Source organism: Zootoca vivipara, chromosome 9 (genome assembly GCF_965207765.1).
Source record: "Zootoca vivipara chromosome 9, rZooViv2.hap1.1, whole genome shotgun sequence".
In the NCBI taxonomy this organism is placed as follows: Eukaryota; Metazoa; Chordata; class Lepidosauria; order Squamata; family Lacertidae; genus Zootoca; species Zootoca vivipara.
Window position 1 is genome coordinate 42333006 of NC_142592.1, and position 18151 is coordinate 42351156.

Genomic DNA, 18151 nt, shown 5'->3' on the forward strand with positions numbered 1-18151 from the left:
TTTCCCCCCTTGGAAATGGATGGAATGGGAGAGAGGATTGGGAAAATCAGTTAATTTGTTCCCAACTATGCCATTTGGAATTGATGAAACTCTGCATGCATTTGTAGTCAGCTTTCTGTAGCTGAGTACAATATATATATATTAAAAAGTGGCCTTGGAAGAGCAAGGTATCTCTGCATGACACTATGGGATTGTCCAAAGGAACACTAGAGTATTGCCCACCTGGGTTGCTCTCGTTCTTCAGCCAAGACTGGGCTGGACTGAAAGAGATTTTCTCCACTTCACATAAGTAGCTTTCTGGACTTGGAGAAGCTTCCATATTTGTTAAAGGGAAGAGACATTCCTCCAAACCCCCAATCCCTGTGGAGTTAGGACTGTCTTCACCACCCTAGATAAAAGAAAGATGTTTGCCTTATAAAATTTCAAATTTATCTAAAAAATAGAAGAAGAATAAAACCATTGTCAAATCCATTATTTGATTAATAAGAACATTTGCAGCTGTATTCAAATACCTGCAGAATATGCTTGGGACACTAGAGCCCAGTTGCAAGAGGTATTTGCCACTGAGTTTGTGGGTAGCAAAAGGGATAATAATTTCCTACTTTCATCAAACAGTTCATCTTCCTAAACTACCCTGTCATTGGGAATTTGCCTCCCCTTAACATCTCTAGTGCACTGACACTTATCCTACAATGATCACTACCTGGTAATCAATCAATCAATCAATCAATCAATCACATCCATATCCGATTACGATATGCATCATCTGCATTCAGATAAGTTATAGCTAGCAGAAAAAGAAATGTATGAACATTTGCAATATCCTCTCTATACCTATTTCCTCTTAGAAACCCACACCACTTGCCCTAGTCACACAAGCACAGCTTACTAGCTTTGTTTTCTGTCACACATATGCCACTTCTTTCTATTGCTCTAGGTGCTCATATGCCAGACCCCAGGAAGACACTTCAGTTTAAGGAAGGGTTGTATAAGTCCCTGTATACCTTAGTTACTATGAGAAGGTGGAGGGAGTGGAGGTCTCCCATCCAACTAAGTTTGTTGGCCATCACAGCCTCCTGCAAGTTTCCTAGTTTAATTATGTGTTGTATGAAGAAGTACTTTCATCTGGCCTGAAGCCCAGATATATCCACACAAACTCTTGGAAAGTTTTACCTTGGCCTCCTCCTCCTTAGGGCTTGGCTGATCGACACTGTTGTTGTCTCCATCGTCCCCAAGCAGGATGGAAGACTTATCAGAGTTGAGTGATAAGGCTTCCATTTCGGCCAGCTGAACCTGCAGTCAGAGGGGGTGGGGAAAGCTATCACACATCACAGATAGATTCTATTGCTCAACCAGTCACATTGCTTTAAGAAATGGTTCGATGACAAGGAGGAAGACCACACATGAGGTTTATGGAGTCCTAACCCAATTCTGCATACAATGAAATAAATTGTTTCTGGAGAGAAAAGAACAGAAAAAGAGAGAACAAAGCAGTCACTGGCATTTCTCATGGACCATTTTAGCTGCAGTACATTCACTATCAACATCTTCTTGGGTTGGAATGGAGAGAGAAGGTGTTTTGTTCAGCCCTAACGATTTTGGCTCCATGATTCTGAATGCAACTGATTCCATACCAGTGGAGGAAAAACGGGATTCTCCAGACAGAGCCTATCCCAGAGACCAGCTGAGGCAAGGACACGCTTGTTTGAGGATAGAAGAACCTGTCCCAGTCAAACAGGATGATAATAGGGACGCCTTCATTCCAGTAACAATAACCATGTTTCATGCAATCCATATCAATATCATGCAGTTGAGCAACTCCTCCAGCTATTTCCTTCTGGATTCCCCGCTTCCCCCCCTTCTTTTCCTTTTTCTAATTCCAGTATACTAAGATGAAACTAAAAAATAAATAAATCATCCTACACTCTGCTCTCATTCTACTCCCCTCTCCTGTTTTCCCACTTGTTGCTTTTATTAAACTTTATAAGCGAATCTTCCTTGTTTTCACGTCTTTGCTCCTGTGTCTTTAGCTCTTGTTTCTTTCCACCATAACTTTACACTTTGACATCTTCTCCCCATCTTCTCCCATTTCATTCACTGGATTAGTTTTTCCTCGTTATTTTCCCTCTGATTCAGCCTACGTAGCTATCTTCGCTTTCAAAAGGCAGCAGTGGCCTCTAGAGAACTTCTACTAATCTAGTATGGCATTTGATCTTTTCTGGGTGAGTATCATCTCCGTGATCTTGACCTAGTTTGCAGGGCTCCTCGGGCAAGGTCTTTGCTTTCCTGTGTTTGTGTAGAACTGTGTGTGCCTGCTGTGTTTGTAAATAGTGACAAAAGATGATATGGAGAGCTGATGGCTTTGGACAGGAAGTATAGCAGAATCAGTGGCAGTGCCATGTTAGGACTCCTTCAGACCAATACCTCATTGGGAATGAATGGAAGATATGCCCGAAGTAGATTTCCAAAAAGGTAATCCACCATCATGATGTAATCCAGCAAAAGGACACAATGACGGCAATCTTCGTAGCACTAACACAACGGTACTTCCATGGAAGCTATCTACTGAACTACTCAGGTTAGAGCATTGTGGGCACAATCCAGTGCATCATCTTGTGTGCTTAAATCCTGCGGTGCCAATGGGATTTATGCATTGCGTGCTGGATTGTGCCCAATGCTATGCAAAATGTAAATTTTTACCAAGTACAACCACCACCAATGATCCAAACATTGATAAAAGAAAAGAAAGGAAAGGAAAACCACAATTACACCACGTCAACACACAACACAACTATCTACACACAATATCTACACACAAAAAGGAAACACAGCCTTTGTTTGAACTGCTCATCTAATGAGTTTCATCAACTATCACGCACATAACTGAAGTTCATATCAAAACACCCTCAACTCTGCACCTCTGGGAACATTGATATATTACATCTGCAAAAGACTGTAAAAGTAACCCTTCCTGATTCGTGGGTTTTCAAAAATACCCTGGGATTACAAATGCTAGAACAGTTAATATTTGCTGTACTGCTGCTTTGCAAGAAGTGACAATCTTTTCCATTGAAATCCAGCACAAAAAAAGCACCTAACAAATTCACAAAGATAAAAAAACGTTCCACTCAGACCTTCAATTCTCCATTATGTGTTGACAGATCATGTGATGCCAATTAAATGCTCAATGAGTCTATGATTCTATGTGCCACCAGTACAAATTGCTAGATATATGCAAACCTCATAAAGACAGATAATGAAATTAGACTAATGTCATGAAAGGAGCAATGATGATAGTATGGTGAGAAAATGTCTTACATTTTAAAATTCTAGCCTAGACTACAGAATACTTACATATTATTTTTAAAAGAAAATGGTTACTGCAACATCCCCATATGTTTTTCCTATCTTTTTTTTTTAACGGTGTGGGAATAAAAATATTGTTTCTATTTATTTACAATGTGAGTTTCTGAAATACATAATTTCAATACTGCAATTTATACACATTACAGTTGTTGGGAGAAATCTATTTAAAACTAGAATTAGGATTTTCATGCTATACTCTCAAATGTTTATATGTTTTGAACAATAAAAAATTCTTAGTGCTTTGAGAATTAAAATATCAGTTTGATTTGAAGGTGGAGAAATCCTGCAATAATTTCTGTTATTTCTCTCTTTCTATTTACTGTATTATCTTTTATCATCTTAAAAATGTATTGGACTGAAATGCAACATAATTTGAGTGTGATTCTATGAAAAGGAAACATCATAATTAAAATATTCTATTGTAAACAGGGCTTCTTAAAATAATAATAAAAAAACTAGGGTTTCATGCATCAATCCTACAAGATGCCCAGCCTTTTGACCACAGCAAATGAAAAATGCTATAGCCACCAACATCCATGCAGCTCATTTAGCTGGCAAAGTCTAGTGGCTTATAGAACATAAAGGGGGGATTTGGGCACAATCCATTCAGCCCGTCACTCTGAAACAAATGGAAGTGACACAAGAGCGCTACTTTGCTCTTATGGAGTTCTGAGTCATTTCAAATTTGTGTCTTGCCCAGGAGAGCTTCCCAGTCTATTTTTGCCCTTGATCAGGATCCCATCCAACTTTGCTTAGAGCCATTCCTGACATCACACTTGTATGTTTGCAGGGGAATGGCTGGAGCGATATGCATCTCTAATGTGGAAGTGGTCAGATACAGGTTTAAAATGTATGAATGGCCAAGCAGGTCCCAGGAATAATGCCAGGTGTATATTTCAGATTTACATCTGACTGTTTCCAGAGCATAAAATGTCACTTTCCTGGTAATTTTCATGCCCTTTTCCTTTATGCATAGTTGAAATACATGGAAGGAATGGGTTGTGCATTTGTGAATCCACAGACTTCCCTAGTTCAGTTCCTTGTTTTCAGATGGTGCCCCAGAGCAACAGAAAATCTAATCCACGGATTCTGGGACTATGTCAAGCTCCTTACTAGGGTAAAATAACCTAATGGATGTGGTTCATTAATTGTAAGCTTCTGGGTCATTCTGAAGCATCCACTGGAGTAAACATTGTAGCTGAGAGTTAAAGGGACACTTATGAACTTTGCTAGGTCAGCATCACTACTTATAGCACAATCATGGCGCTGTGGGTTAAACCACTGATCTTAGGGCTTGCCGATCAGAAGGTCGGCGGTTCGAATCCCTGTGACGGAGTGAGCTCCCGTTGCTCAGTCCCAGCTCCTGCCAACCTAGCAGTTCGAAAGCATGTCAAAGTGCAAGTAGATAAATAGGAACCGCTACAGCGGGAAGGTAAACGGTGTTTCCGTGTGCTGCTCTGGTTCGCCAGAAGCGGCTTTGTCATGCTGGCCACATGATCTGGAAGCTGTACGCCGGCTCCCTTGGCCATTAACGCGAGATGAGCGGCGCAACCTCAGAGTCAGTCACGACTGGACCTAATGGTCAGGGGTCCCTTTACCTTTACTAAACATGTCTAGGAACAAGACATGCCTTACAAGTCCTATTAAATTTCAATTTGGCTTACAGATACCTGGATGTTTTAGGAGGCTTTTGGGTTCTCAGATGGTTCACCATTTAAAAAAATATTACTACCCCCCAGGCAACTGCTGGTTTGTTTGTGCAACTCAGGCATATTTTCTGTTTGCAGTCTCAGGGGCTCAATGAATCCAGACCTATGATACTGAGTTCTATGATTCTCTGTAAACTTGATTATTCACTTTATGGTGTTTTTACAACTTTTAAAACTCCTGTTGTAATGTGTTTTTTAAATACAAAACAAAAGTTTCAGCCGCTAATGATCAAGAAGATACAAGTGTAGTGTGTTGTTCAAATATATATAAAATCATACTCTCATATGAAGCCAATCTGACTTCTTAGATAGGATAGTAAACTACTACTGATAATCTTTGTTCACAGGTCAAAGACTTCTCCAACTCATTGAAATCAATGCAACTAAGACATTTACATTAAATGGAGAGAAATGACAGTGAATGGTTATGTTACCTGTAAAAATGACATGAGTTTCTTGACATCTCCCTGACCATTTCTGTAGCAGCTACCTACAACAGTTGCTAACATGTAGAGTCAAAGTCTGATTTCTCCCGCTGTAGCCTCTTTCTATGTCTTCCAGTAGCAATTTTAACCATACACCAAAGGGTCCACAATAAGCCATTTGCCAACAAGATGAACAGACAAAGTGTGGATTAACCAATATCTTTAAAGCTCATGTTTTCAAAATGGATTTTACTTATGAACTACGCTTCCATGAGAAATTTTGCTCTGCAGATATCAGCAAATATTTAATACTGAACAACATGCCTAAGTCTCATCAGCTGAAATGGAGAACTGAAGAGTAGATCAGGTAATGCTTTGATGAACTGATAGCTGAACCTAAAACAGTGAGACAATGCACTGTCTTTCTCCCACAAACCTATTTTCTCCTAGTGAAAAATTGAACTCTGCCTCCATGCTTTCTCCTTGCTCTATCTACCTATTCTTTTCTGCCAGCCTCATTGGTCCAGCTGCTTGTCCATTCAGCCTTCTGCTGATACAAATATGCATTTCCTCCTGACAAGGACTTCACTCCAAGAACGCACTTCAGTAACAAAACTCAAAGCTTCAAGTCTAAGTCACCTATCACCAGGAGACCATCCCAGGGAGATCTCAAAGGCCTCAGGGTGTGCGGGTGTGTTTTTGCACGTGTGGGGGTGGTCCCCCTCCCATATCCTCGCACGCAGGTTACCTCTTGCTTGTCATGGTTACACTTCTCGCACATGGCCGGCGAGGAGTAATGATGGAAGACGGAGCCCGATAGGTTATCGATGATCATTAACTCCCCGTCGAAGGAGTCCTTAATAATTAAAGAGACACTGTCCAGCCATAAGTTCTCCTAGGGGACAAGAAAGGGGGAGGATGGGAGAAATAATTTTAAGAATTCCAAGTTTTTGTTTGTTTCAGTGTTCTTCTGTGTGAATTTATCCAGAAGGCTAAAAGAGGTTGTATGGTCTTACAAAATGCAAGTAAAGTAGGCAGAATGTGCCCTGATTGATGATGTGAAAGAGAGGGACTAATATGACTAACTGACCATGTGTAGAGTGGCACCACAGAAGTTTCCTGTCCAAGGTTGCAAGTGTTCCTCAACCTTGCCCTGCAGTAGCCCCTGTGCTTTGCTAACACACCTCCACTCACGCACTTAAATCCCTTTTCATTCCAGTTTTGGACTCCTCAAAGAACTCTGGTCTCAGTTCTATAGAGCACCCTTTGCTGTTCCAAGTTCTGGCTCCATGTGACTGCCAATTCGTCCAAACACCCATCCAAGAACTGAATGCCAGCCGGCCATTATAGACACCTTTTTCCACCATCAGGATCTGCAACCACCTAAGCTGCCCTTCTCCTACCCACATCAATGTGCCAAAGTCTTGCAATTAAGCAACACAACAACAACAACCAAACACCGTCACCTACCTGTGCAGGAGAGTAACATGCCATGCACAGCTGTCTTCCAGGATCCAATCTCCCACCTCCTCCATCGTGTCCAGCACTCGATGAACCACAGTTAAGGGGGCAGAGCCCATGGGCCATCTCCAGCTCAATCTCGGCATCCATTTCTGCGTCCTCTTGTGCTTCTTTGTTGCTGTCGTCCAGGTGTTTCATAAGCACAGCTACTACTACATTGATGAGGACAAACTGGGCGGTGAGCACGAAGCTGACAAAGTAGAGTGGTGAGATGAACTGCAGGTTGCTGAGACAGCTCCGGTCGTCCTGAGTGCATTCACGCAGTGTGTCCTTGAGGAACACGTTAGGCCACAAATGAGGAAGAAAACACCCTCAAAGAAAACCAAACAGAAACCCCACAAAGACATACACATACAGAGAGAAAGAAGAGAGAAAAGGCTGAATGCAAATGTGGTTGCTCTCTCAGACAAAGTATACAGACAAAGATGGCAAGATGGCACCTTTAACAGGCCAAGCTTCTGGACACAGAACTCTCCTCTCTTCTCTAATTCCAAAGTTTCCTGGAATCACAGGAAATTGGTTGAGTTGGCTAGCCTTTTCTAGCATGCCAATGAAATGTCAGTTCCAGTTTACTCCTAATGGGCCGTCCGTCTGTCTATCTACTTACATGATTTCTATGCCACCCAATGACACAGTTTTCTAGACTGCTTACGATAAAACATTAAATGGCAATGACATCCACCAGTCCTCAATAAAACAACAACAAAAGTCAATGGCAGCAAGTAAAACACCAGAAGGTGTAAAGCACCACTAAAGGCAGATCTAAGATTCAATGGATTAAAAGTACAAAGATCTTAAAAAACCCAGGAAGATAAGAATGTCTTCACCTGGCACTGAAACGAATATAAGCAAGGCACCAGGCGAGCATCTCTGGAGTGGCCATTTCATAACCAGGGTGCCACCACTGAAAAGGCCCTTTCCACAGTAGTCAGCAACTGCAGCTCACTTAGTGGGGGCAGCTGGAGAAGGGCTTATTTATTTCAGTACATATCCCAAGCTGGGATCTGTTCAGGTTCCTCCCTCCCATGAAGCACCAACACTTCTATACCCAGCCACAGATTAGATGTCTGCAATATTATTCAATCCTACTCCTTTCTCTACTCTCTCACACACAACTTCTAATAAGTGCCGGTCTGTTTCCATTTCAGGATGTAATTCATTGGGACCAAAGACATATTTCCAACAATGGCCCAAGTTACCTTCATGATTCCATTCCAGTTATCACCAGTGGAGACCTGGAAAAGTGTGAGGAAGGCCATCCCAAAGTTCTCAAAGGTGGCATGACGGCTCATACCCTCACAGGGATTCTCGTCGTTGCAAACTGGAAAGAAGTGATTTATAGGAGAAAAAGTGAACCATTGGCTATATTACAGTGAAAGGCAAGAGATGAAAAAGCAGTTCTTTGTAATATTAATTGTAACTTTATATCCAAGTCCACATAAAAATAGCTTTTGCATACTGTTACTGGCCAACAAGCTGGAATGGCTGGCCAAAATGACAAAAATCTGATGAGTTCCCATATTTATCAGGACACACACATGCATACACACACAAATCTTGTTCTTGCAATATTTTATGTCAAGCTTCTTTCCAAATGTCTGTCTTCCATTATTACATTTGGAAGATCCAAACTATATTCCTACATTACTTCTGGATGCTACTGTGCAAAAATGCTGTCTTTGCATTGCTCATTAAAACTGATGGCCTATTAGGATGCATAAGCTTCAGTCAGCAAATGTATTGGAGCCAGATGTTAGAGTCAGCGGGAGTGACAAAGTAAATGACTGAATTTCTAATTCACTTAGTGATAACAGCTACAACTTCATCTAATGGTTGTTCAAGTGTTGCATCCTCAAGACCTTAAATTTTGAGGAACTCCATGCTTCAGCCCAATAATTCCAAAAGGACTGGTCACAGTATATGGCAAGTGGGTAAATATATAAATAATATCTATCAATCCATCATTTTGGGATCAGCAGTCATGTCTCCAAGATTCCTGTGTGTACAGGAATCATCTATAATTTGTTCTTCAATAATAGAATAATGTATACAAGCTCATTTTCTGTATATGAAAGTAGGGTTGTGCCCTGGATTCAACCAAAGCCCAAATCCTAAAACAGATTGGGTCAATTTGGGCACACCTGGGCATCAGTCAAGTTGGGCTGAGATAGTCCTTGATCGCCCCAAGTGGGCATACCCAGAGGTATTTTTTAAAAAACAATTCACTGGGGTAACTGCACGGAAAGCAAAGGCCACCCAATAGACTAACTGTGGGCAACCAACCTTGCAAGAGAAATTCCATGTCATGGTAGATTCTTGGAGATACTCAGAAATTCTGTTAATTGCTAGTTAAAGTGGAAAAAATAACCCTAATGCATGATGGGAATCTTCCATGCATCTTGTAACCCACCTCTGTGCTAGAAACTTACTGAGTTTCCCAAAGAGCTCCACTCCTAGAGCAGCATAGATGAAAAAAAGGAGCATGAAGAGCAGTCCAAGATTCCCCACCTAAGAAAAAAAAATCAAACATACAAACCAAAGTCAAGCCAAACTAATGCGTAGGGTACAAGCGTCACCAAGCTGAGACCTATGGGAATACAGAGCTGCCTAAATGTGGGGCTTGAAAGTTCAGCAAGTGCAAAAGTTGCCATTTTGGGTGATCACCACTCAATCCCCATTAGAGTAGCATGGGAGAAAACATACACACACCTCTGCCATTTGTGCTTCTTACAAATGATTCAGTTAATCTTCTACAGTATTCAGTTTATTGGAGGGATGATGGCAGCCTCATGTAGAGTGTAGTCCAAATGGGATGTAACTAAGTCACGTATTATTATGGCCAAATCTGACATCTAATTGTAGAACCCCAATGGTGGCTTAACAAATACGCAGCGAAAAATTGGGGAGTCTGAAAAATGCTACCAGATTCAACATAAGATGGCAATTTCAATTGTGGTGTATACTAAAAACACTTTGGAAATGAACAGTCTAACCAGAAGTGGACAGTTTGAACCAGAAGTTGAAATGTCAACAGAGAGCATCAAGAAAACACACCCATCTTCTACTTGTTCTCCCCAAACTGAACTTGACTCAGAAGGTGTGACTGACTGAAGGTCAGGATTCCTGGGTTCCTCCAAACAAGGTATGATGCAGGGAGCAGAGAGCACCACAATTACATACCCAGGCACATGATGTTAGTGGCCCATCAAAATAACAAACAGGACATTGATATTGGGTTGAAATAGGTTGCAACTTTTATTGATTACTGATGCAAGTTTGTTTATGCCAAGACATTGGGTATGTATCTGATATCAAGCAGCTGGTCTGCTGGTTGTTAAGTGGGAGGGGGTGCCGACTACGGGGTTATCCCCTGACATGCACCAGGTGTTACCGTACAATCCTGCCGTGGCTACCACTAGGAAGGGTGCTATGGTCCATTAGCCCCCATGTGGACTCTTGGACAAAAACACCCCTTCCTGGACCCCTTTAATGGAGTACCTGAACAGCTAAGGATGCAACCCGGTGAGGTGCTGAGCATTTCCCCATGACCACACAGGGGAGCGGGGTGGGGGGTGAGATCATGCCATGGCCAGGCTGGGCAGCAAATGCCCAATCAGTGGAGACTCCCTATCTGCCCACCCCTTCCTCAGCCAAAATCAGGCACTTCAATTCCACACTTCTGTAGTACACCTGGCTCACAGCATGGAAGGTTGAATACTACATGGTTTGCTAAGATTGTGTCTGAAAAACAAGAGGAGGAAAAAGGAAAGACATAAAGCAAAAAGGTTATCAGGATGGAAAGGACTTAATTTTGAAGTACTTGTTCTGCCAGAGTTCATAGATCTTTGAGAATAATAATGTTATGGATAATTTGATTGTCCCCTGAAGTCAGTGTGCAAAATATGGAAACTCAACCCAATCACTTAAGTGCTGAAAATTTTATTACTGCCTCGAGTGAAACCCTCCATGCACTATGGCTTAATCTTTGCAGCCTCATGCAACATTATGAAGCTGCCTTCTAAAGAGTGAAGCTGCCTTCTAAAGAAATAAAGTTTTGTGCTTTCTAGGCTTTGCCGGTGCTTGAAGAACAATGCAGCACAAGTTCTACAGATAGGGAAACATGCCTTCAGATGTGGATAACCTGAAGACACTGTTTTGCAATGATTCTCATCCTGCCTGAGAAGGCAGGTGCAGAGGGTAGCCTTGGGTGGATGCTACTCCCTGGGCCTGGAATGCTGTAAGGTGCCACCTTGTCCCCAATGCTTTTAAACATCTATATGCAGCCACATATAGGAGGAATTAAAGAACCTTTTAATGAGGGTGAAAGAGGAGAGCGCAAAATATGGTCTGAAGCTCAACATAAAAAAAACTAAGATCATGGCCACTGGTCCCATCACCTCCTGGCAAATAGAAGGGGAAGAAATGGAGGCAGTGAGAGATTTTACTTTCTTGGGTTCCATGATCACTGCAGATGGTGACAGCAGTCACGAAATTAAAAGACACCTGCTTCTTGGGAGAAAAGCAATGACAAACCTAGACAGCATCTTAAAAAGCAGAGATATCACCTTGCCAACAAAGGTCCATATAGTTAAAGCTATGGTTTTCCCAGTAGTGATGAATGGAAGTGAGAGCTGGGCTATAAAGAAGGCTGATCGCCGAAGAATTGATGCTTTTGAATTATGGTGCTGGAGGAGACTCTTGAGAGTCCCATGGACTGCAAGCAGATCAAACCTATCCATTCTGAAGGAAATCAGCCCTGAGTGCTCACTGGAAGGACAGATCCTGAAGCTGAGGCTCCAAGACTTTGGCCACCTCATGGGAAGAGAAGACTCCCTGGAAAAGACCCTGATGTTGGGAAAGATGGAGGGCACAAGGAGAAGGGGACGACAGAGGACGAGATGGTTGGACAGTGTTCTCGAAGCTACGAACATGAGTTTGACCAAACTGCGGGAGGCAGTGGAAGACAGGAGTGCCTGGCGTGCTATGGTCCATGGGGTCACAAAGAGTCGGACACGACTAAACGACTAAACAACAACAACAAATGCAGCCACAGGCAGAGAACATTTGTCATTCTGGAGTGCAGTGTCACCAATGTGCTGATGGCCCCTGGCTAACACCAAACCTAACGCCAGCAGTCAGAGTCCTAACTTGGATGCGGTTATTATCTGGATGCAGATTAACAAACTGAAGTTAAATCCTGAAAAGATAGGACAATGATGGTAGGCAGTCCAAGGGACCCACAGCCAGGGAGTATGTGTGCCTGTTCTGGATAGTGTTGCACTCACCTGGAAAAAGTAAATGTACTGCCTGGTGATGCTCATGGATGCCCAAGTGGTGGCAGTAGTTAGGAATGCCTTTTTTAAATTAAAGATTTCCTTGATTTACAAAGATATATGCAATGTCTCTTGTAACATTTTTACAAATCAGTTTCATTTGTTGATACATTGGGAAGAAAGGTGAAAAGAGGTACTGTAGATGGGGGAGAGATGGGTGGGGTTGGGGTTGGGTGACGATGTTTCTATTTTACTTAAAATATGTGCGGTTTTTTTGTTAGCGTCGCTTGTGCAGGTTCTCTGCTGTTCGCTTGTATTCCTTTAAGCTGGTTGCATCCCCTCCTTGATGACAGAGACTTGGCAACACTCATCTATGTCCTAATAATTTCAATGACAGATTACTGCTAAATGTTATATATAGTAAAAACAAAAAACAAATATAGCTGATTTTGAACCCCCTACTTCGCAATGTGGTAACTTCAGTATTTTTTATGCAGAGCAATAGTTTCACACAAGTGGGGTTTAAACCACCACTGATGAGCCTTTTCCTCCTGAAGGCTGTACTCTTTGGGTTGGGGGGTGGGGGAGAATCTGTCAGCAGCTGCATGCAAGAAGTGGGTGGAGTCCAGAGCCACACCCCTTCTATCTCTCTCTCTCACACACACACTCACTCACTCACTCACTCAATCAATCAATCAATCACTTCTTCTAAGCAACTGAAGGATTTTTCCACCCCAGGAACAATGTGACGCTGCCCTCTGAACATCTAAAATGTGGGACTCATAGCCTCTGTACCATGATAAAAGGTGGGTATATGTTCTCAGTGTAAGAAAACAAGGGATTCTTGTTTGCACAGGCAGAGCAGCAAACAGAAGGCAAAGATTCCACAGAATTATAGAGTTGTAATCCAGAGTACAATTAAAATTGCTACAAGTTGCATCAGATAGCAGTGCACTGGAGGCAAGAATGTGATATCACACACAAGTCTCATGTGTAACAATTCGAGATAAAGTTTCAGGCTCACCTCATTCACACAAAGAGATAATCAAATAACCAACCCACAGACAACACTTGTTCTTTTTTTTTTCCAATAGACAAGATAGAAGATAACTGCTTCGGTAAGACCTCTTGGATGCCATTATTCATTCTTCAGCAATTATCTCCTAAGGACCAAAGAGTATGTGTAATCCCCGTTTCCCAAGCCACTCCTCCATCAAGTGGAATTCTGTCAGTTTGCTTGATACCCATGGGAATCGAGTGGTGGGCAGTAGGAACATCAATACTGAGTATTTCCCTTGAGCAGCTGCCTTTTGCAAGTCATGCAAATCCCCCTATCCAGCTGCTGCCTTTCATGTGACATTTCACTACATGCAAAGATGGAGGAGGCATTATTTCTCATGGGACAGGAGTCTTGATAAATAATCAGGCATTCGATAGGAGAATGGAAAATGGAGAAGGAAGATCGAGAGACAGAGTTAGTCAGGCCCATTTTTAGTCTTTGTTTTTTAAAAATTAATAAATAAATCATGCACATTATTTTTATTTGGTGCTCCCACTTTACAGTTACACGAAAATAAAAGAGAAATGAGAAAGGAACAATTTACATTTTTAAAAAATGGAACCGCTGCTCATAGTGTTTAAACATTCTTAACATCCTCTGGCACTTGAGCTCAAAGAGGAGGGGAGGTTTTGTGCTTTTTGTAAATTAAGAACATGAGAATGTCAGAAGAGCTTGCTGGATCAGGCCCATGGCCCATCTAGTCCAACATCCTGTTCTTGCAGTGGCCAGCTAGATGCCTGTGGAAAACCCGTAAGCAGGACCTGAGCACAACAGCACTTGGCCTTCCTGTGGTTTCTTGCAACTGGTATTCAGAAGCATTGCTGCCTCTAACTATGGAGGCTGAGCAGAGCCATCATGGCAAATAGCCATCAACAATCTTCTCTCTCTCATGCATTTAAGTTGGTGGCAGATGCTGCCTCCAATAGGAGCAAGGTCTATAGTCTAGCCATGTGAGACGCATGATTGGCAATCTGGGGGACCATTCTAGCTCCCCAGCAGCTTCCTAGTTGGCCTTCAAAACAGCCACAGATCCCATCCACACTTGGTGACTATTTATTTATTACATGTTATGTCTTGCCTTTTCCCATCATGGAACTCAAGGCAGGCTACATGAGGTTTGAAAGTGGCCTCCTATACAGGGACCACTGACCATACCTAGACTTTCTCACTCCATACATGAGCTAAAGCAAATGGAAGTAAAGAACTGAAGTGTCCCTTGCCCCCAATCCGAGAGTGTGTTATGCCACACTTAAACTCCCATGGCAGGGATGAGAAGGAAACAGCCTGAAGCATCTTTCTGAGGTAGGAAAAGGGCTAAGACCTCCTTGCCTTGCCAGTTCTCTCAATCTTGTTTGCCTCACTGAATAATGGACATGGTCTTCCCTATTTCAAATGGGTTGTCCAGGTGATATAACATGAAGGGTCTATTCTGGCCCCAAAAATCTCATTTTTCAAAATCTGGTTTTCAGCCCTTATGGTTGGAGGAAAATGTCTGACAATGTTGTGGTAGATATTGCCAAAGGTCCTGAAAACAAAAATGGCCATAGGCAGTGTCTTTTGACACACCAGTCCCTGCCAAAATATTTCCAGTTCTGAGAATAGTGAAATCAGAAGGAATGATGCCAAATTAAATACAATTCTGCATTTTTGCATTATTTACTTTGAGCATCAAAAGCATGCACTGTTAGTACATCCAGCCAAGGGCATAGTGAGATAAACAAAAAAAGAAAAAGGAAGGAAAGAAGGAAGGAAAATAGAAGTAAGATCATTTAACACTGTGTAAAAGCACTGTGTTCAATGAGGGTAAAAGGGATAAAAGTATCTAAGGGGATAAAGAGCTAATTACCTGCATATTGTTTCTTTTCCTGAAGTGTGAAATGAAAGTGAGTGGAGCTAATGGACGGAAGCATAGCTGAGCAATTGTAGCCTTTTGGCAAGTGGCAAGCCTACTGAATCAGTGTGATTGAAACTTACAATCTACACAGTGCTGAAGCAGATCGCTGCTGATCCAAGGGTTCTCTGCTGTCATGGGTATTTGGAGTTACTATCATTATTTTTACACAATTGTTGCTGTCTCCTTCCTGCCTCATGTAGTGATTCAGTGAGAGTATCTGGACTAATGGTAATGATCACAGCTGACCAATGGGTGAGAGAGTTGCAGGCATGTCAGCCTCCCACAAAAGCACTATGATTTGCCAAACAAAGCTGGCAGGTAGAAGTGTATATAAGATACAAAATAGAACACGATTTGCTGATTAAGAGCTCTAAAAAAGTTTGCAAGCGTACTGTTTTAGAATCTTTTGAATCTTAAGTCTTATTATTTTTGGATAGTAAACTTACAAACTTCCAGATTCATATATACCAACAAAGTTGGCCAGTAGAAAATATCACTTCATCCGTCTTGGACTTCTAACCTTCCTTTTTAAAATAAGTATCGGATATCTCATTTGTAGAAAAGAATGTGGGAGCGGCAATACCACCCCGCCTCCCAATCCAAAAGGCAGAAGATAAAATACCTGTGCTTTCAATATTTCAGAATTTGTAACATGTACAATGCAGTCACAGGAAGGCTTACTCAGAAGGAAGTCCCACTGTGCCTAGTGGAGCTTACTCCTCAATAAGAATGTTTAGGAGTTCAGCCTTGGGCTGTACAATTCTACACTCCCATACTTGGGAGCAAGTCCTCTTGAATGCAACGGAATTTACTTCTGAATAAATAAGCCTAGGGTTGGGCTGTTAGGGCTGTTGGCAGCTAAAGCCTACTTTCTTTTCCCCTCAGGAATGGCAGCCTCAGCCCACCTCATAATCAAATAGCTTCATTTACCTGTGGCAGTGCTTGCACAACGGTGTCCAGTAATGCTCGCATCCCAGTCGCCATCTTCAGGAGCTTCAAAACTGTCATGGGGGGGAAAAAGCAAAGTGGGTGGCTTTTCACATAGGATCAGCACACCAAGCAATGGTCCTGTTGCTGGTTTTTCTCCCTAATGTGTCTGATTAGAGAACACTCCTGCCAACATCTCATCTTTTTCTCCCTACCACCCAGTCTCTTTTTCTCAGCCACCCGCCTCCTCTCCATTTAACCCCTTCTGTTTCCTCTGTGCCTGACATCTTCCACTTCTCTCACTTGACTTCCTTTCTAAGTAGCTCTTTCTCCGTCCCCACAATGCTATAGAAATCTACCCTGCTGCTATTTTCCATCTCCCCCTGGGAAATGATAGTTCCCAGTAATTATGGTGCCCTTGCCACTATATAGATGAGCATACTCTCTTGGGTACCAGAATTCAGAGGATTCTTACCAAGGACCAAAATTGCGGCACCAGTGCCCTTGGCATTCTCAGTGGTCCTGTGCAGCCTAACAAAGGTTGCAGCAGCACAGCCAAACTTCTCATTCATTTGGGTGTCACCAGGTAAATGTCAGAGGGAATAGGTCCCCACACTAATTACTATAGGGTCCTGGGTTATGGAGACATTTGTCTCAAGTCATAATTAGCCCATACATGAGGAAATTCATGCTCTAAACATCCCCAGTTCTGAACTCTGGCACCATCACTTGCACAGATACATGTGAATGTCTGGCAGTATGTTTGACAAAGGCCCAGTTAGCTGGGTGTTACTCAGTTGTCATCACGTGAGAAAGCAGCTCTGCTCAAGTTCATAGTTCTGTGGAAAATTCAGAGCACTGGAAACCTACATATTGTTAAGAAGAGCCCTTCTACGCATGCTGAACATTGGATAAACATGGTAGGAGAAAGATGCCAGAATGACTGGATCTGTGTGGCTCTTGCACGCACACAGAAGATGACAAATTTCACAAGCATCAGGGGCATGTGAGGCCCAACATGTGATTTAGCACAGAGATTCCAAGTTGCTTAGTCTTCCCCAGTCTACTCTCCTACGTATACATTAGGAACATAGGACTATAGGAAAACCATTGGTACATCTAGCTCAGGCATGTCCAACAGGTAGATCGCGATCTACTGGTAGATCACAGGGTGTTCCTGGTAGATCATGGTTGATCTCTGGCCCCTCAGTAATCTCCTTACAAAAAAGAAGGGGGGGGGAACCCAACTTTGGCTTCCTAAATAAAAGCTCAACAACTTTGGCTTATTAAAAAAAGCTCAAGCTCCACAACATTTGCTTATTACAAAAATCTCAAGCTCCACAACTTTGGGGAGATCACTGCCAGTCTTTTTATGACAATGAGTACGGTAGATCACTGCCAGGTTTTTTTTTATACTGTGAGTAGATCGCAGACTATTGGGAGTTGGACGTCCCTGAATTCTAGCTCAATACTGTCTACTGACTGGACATGGCTCTCCAGGCTTTCAGGCAAGGAGTCTTTCTCGACCTTGTTGGGGGTGCCTTCATATGCTCTACCACTGAGCCACAACCCTTTCTTGTCCTTCTTGAAACATGCCTATTGGTCAGTCCGTGCTCTGTAGCTCCCTATGTAGCTCACCTCGGGCAATACGCAGCACTCTCATGATACGGATGATGGTGGGGTTGATGGGAAGGGCAGCATTTATTTCAATCTCCTCAAGTGTGATGCCCATGACTGAGAGCAGAACAATGGCCAGGTCCAGTTGGTTCCACCTTTAAGAGACGGGAATCAATTTATTCCTTTGACAATTTTCATAAATGACACACTTTCAAACTAGGCACAGCTTATCAACAAGTTATTTGCAATGCTGTACTTATCAAAGGTTCCATTTTTTTAAAAAAACGGAACAAAACATACAAATCTCTGTTTGCTAATTAAATAAATGAGCACACCAATTAAGTAAACGGACATCCTTT

At 42.3% G+C, this 18151-nt stretch overlaps 1 protein-coding gene across 3 annotated transcripts in view; it reads right to left on the bottom strand.

Annotated features, from left to right (window-relative positions):
• The window catches only part of CACNA1I (calcium voltage-gated channel subunit alpha1 I), a 279689-nt gene that overhangs the window by 10851 nt on the left and 250687 nt on the right, over positions 1-18151 (bottom strand). For 2 of the 3 annotated variants that reach the window (XM_088652075.1, XM_035128273.3), the window contains 8 exons: positions 17814-17947; positions 16179-16249; positions 9451-9529; positions 8221-8342; positions 6971-7291; positions 6249-6395; positions 1180-1293; positions 223-388 (listed from right to left, as the gene is read on the bottom strand). In XM_088652075.1, coding sequence (XP_088508201.1) covers positions 223-388; positions 1180-1293; positions 6249-6395; positions 6971-7291; positions 8221-8342; positions 9451-9529; positions 16179-16249; positions 17814-17947 — 1154 coding nt within the window. Of the gene's footprint in view, positions 1-222; positions 389-1173; positions 1294-6248; positions 6396-6970; positions 7292-8220; positions 8343-9450; positions 9530-16178; positions 16250-17813; positions 17948-18151 lie in introns of all 3 variants that reach the window. The other variant, XM_088652074.1, reaches the window with a different exon arrangement.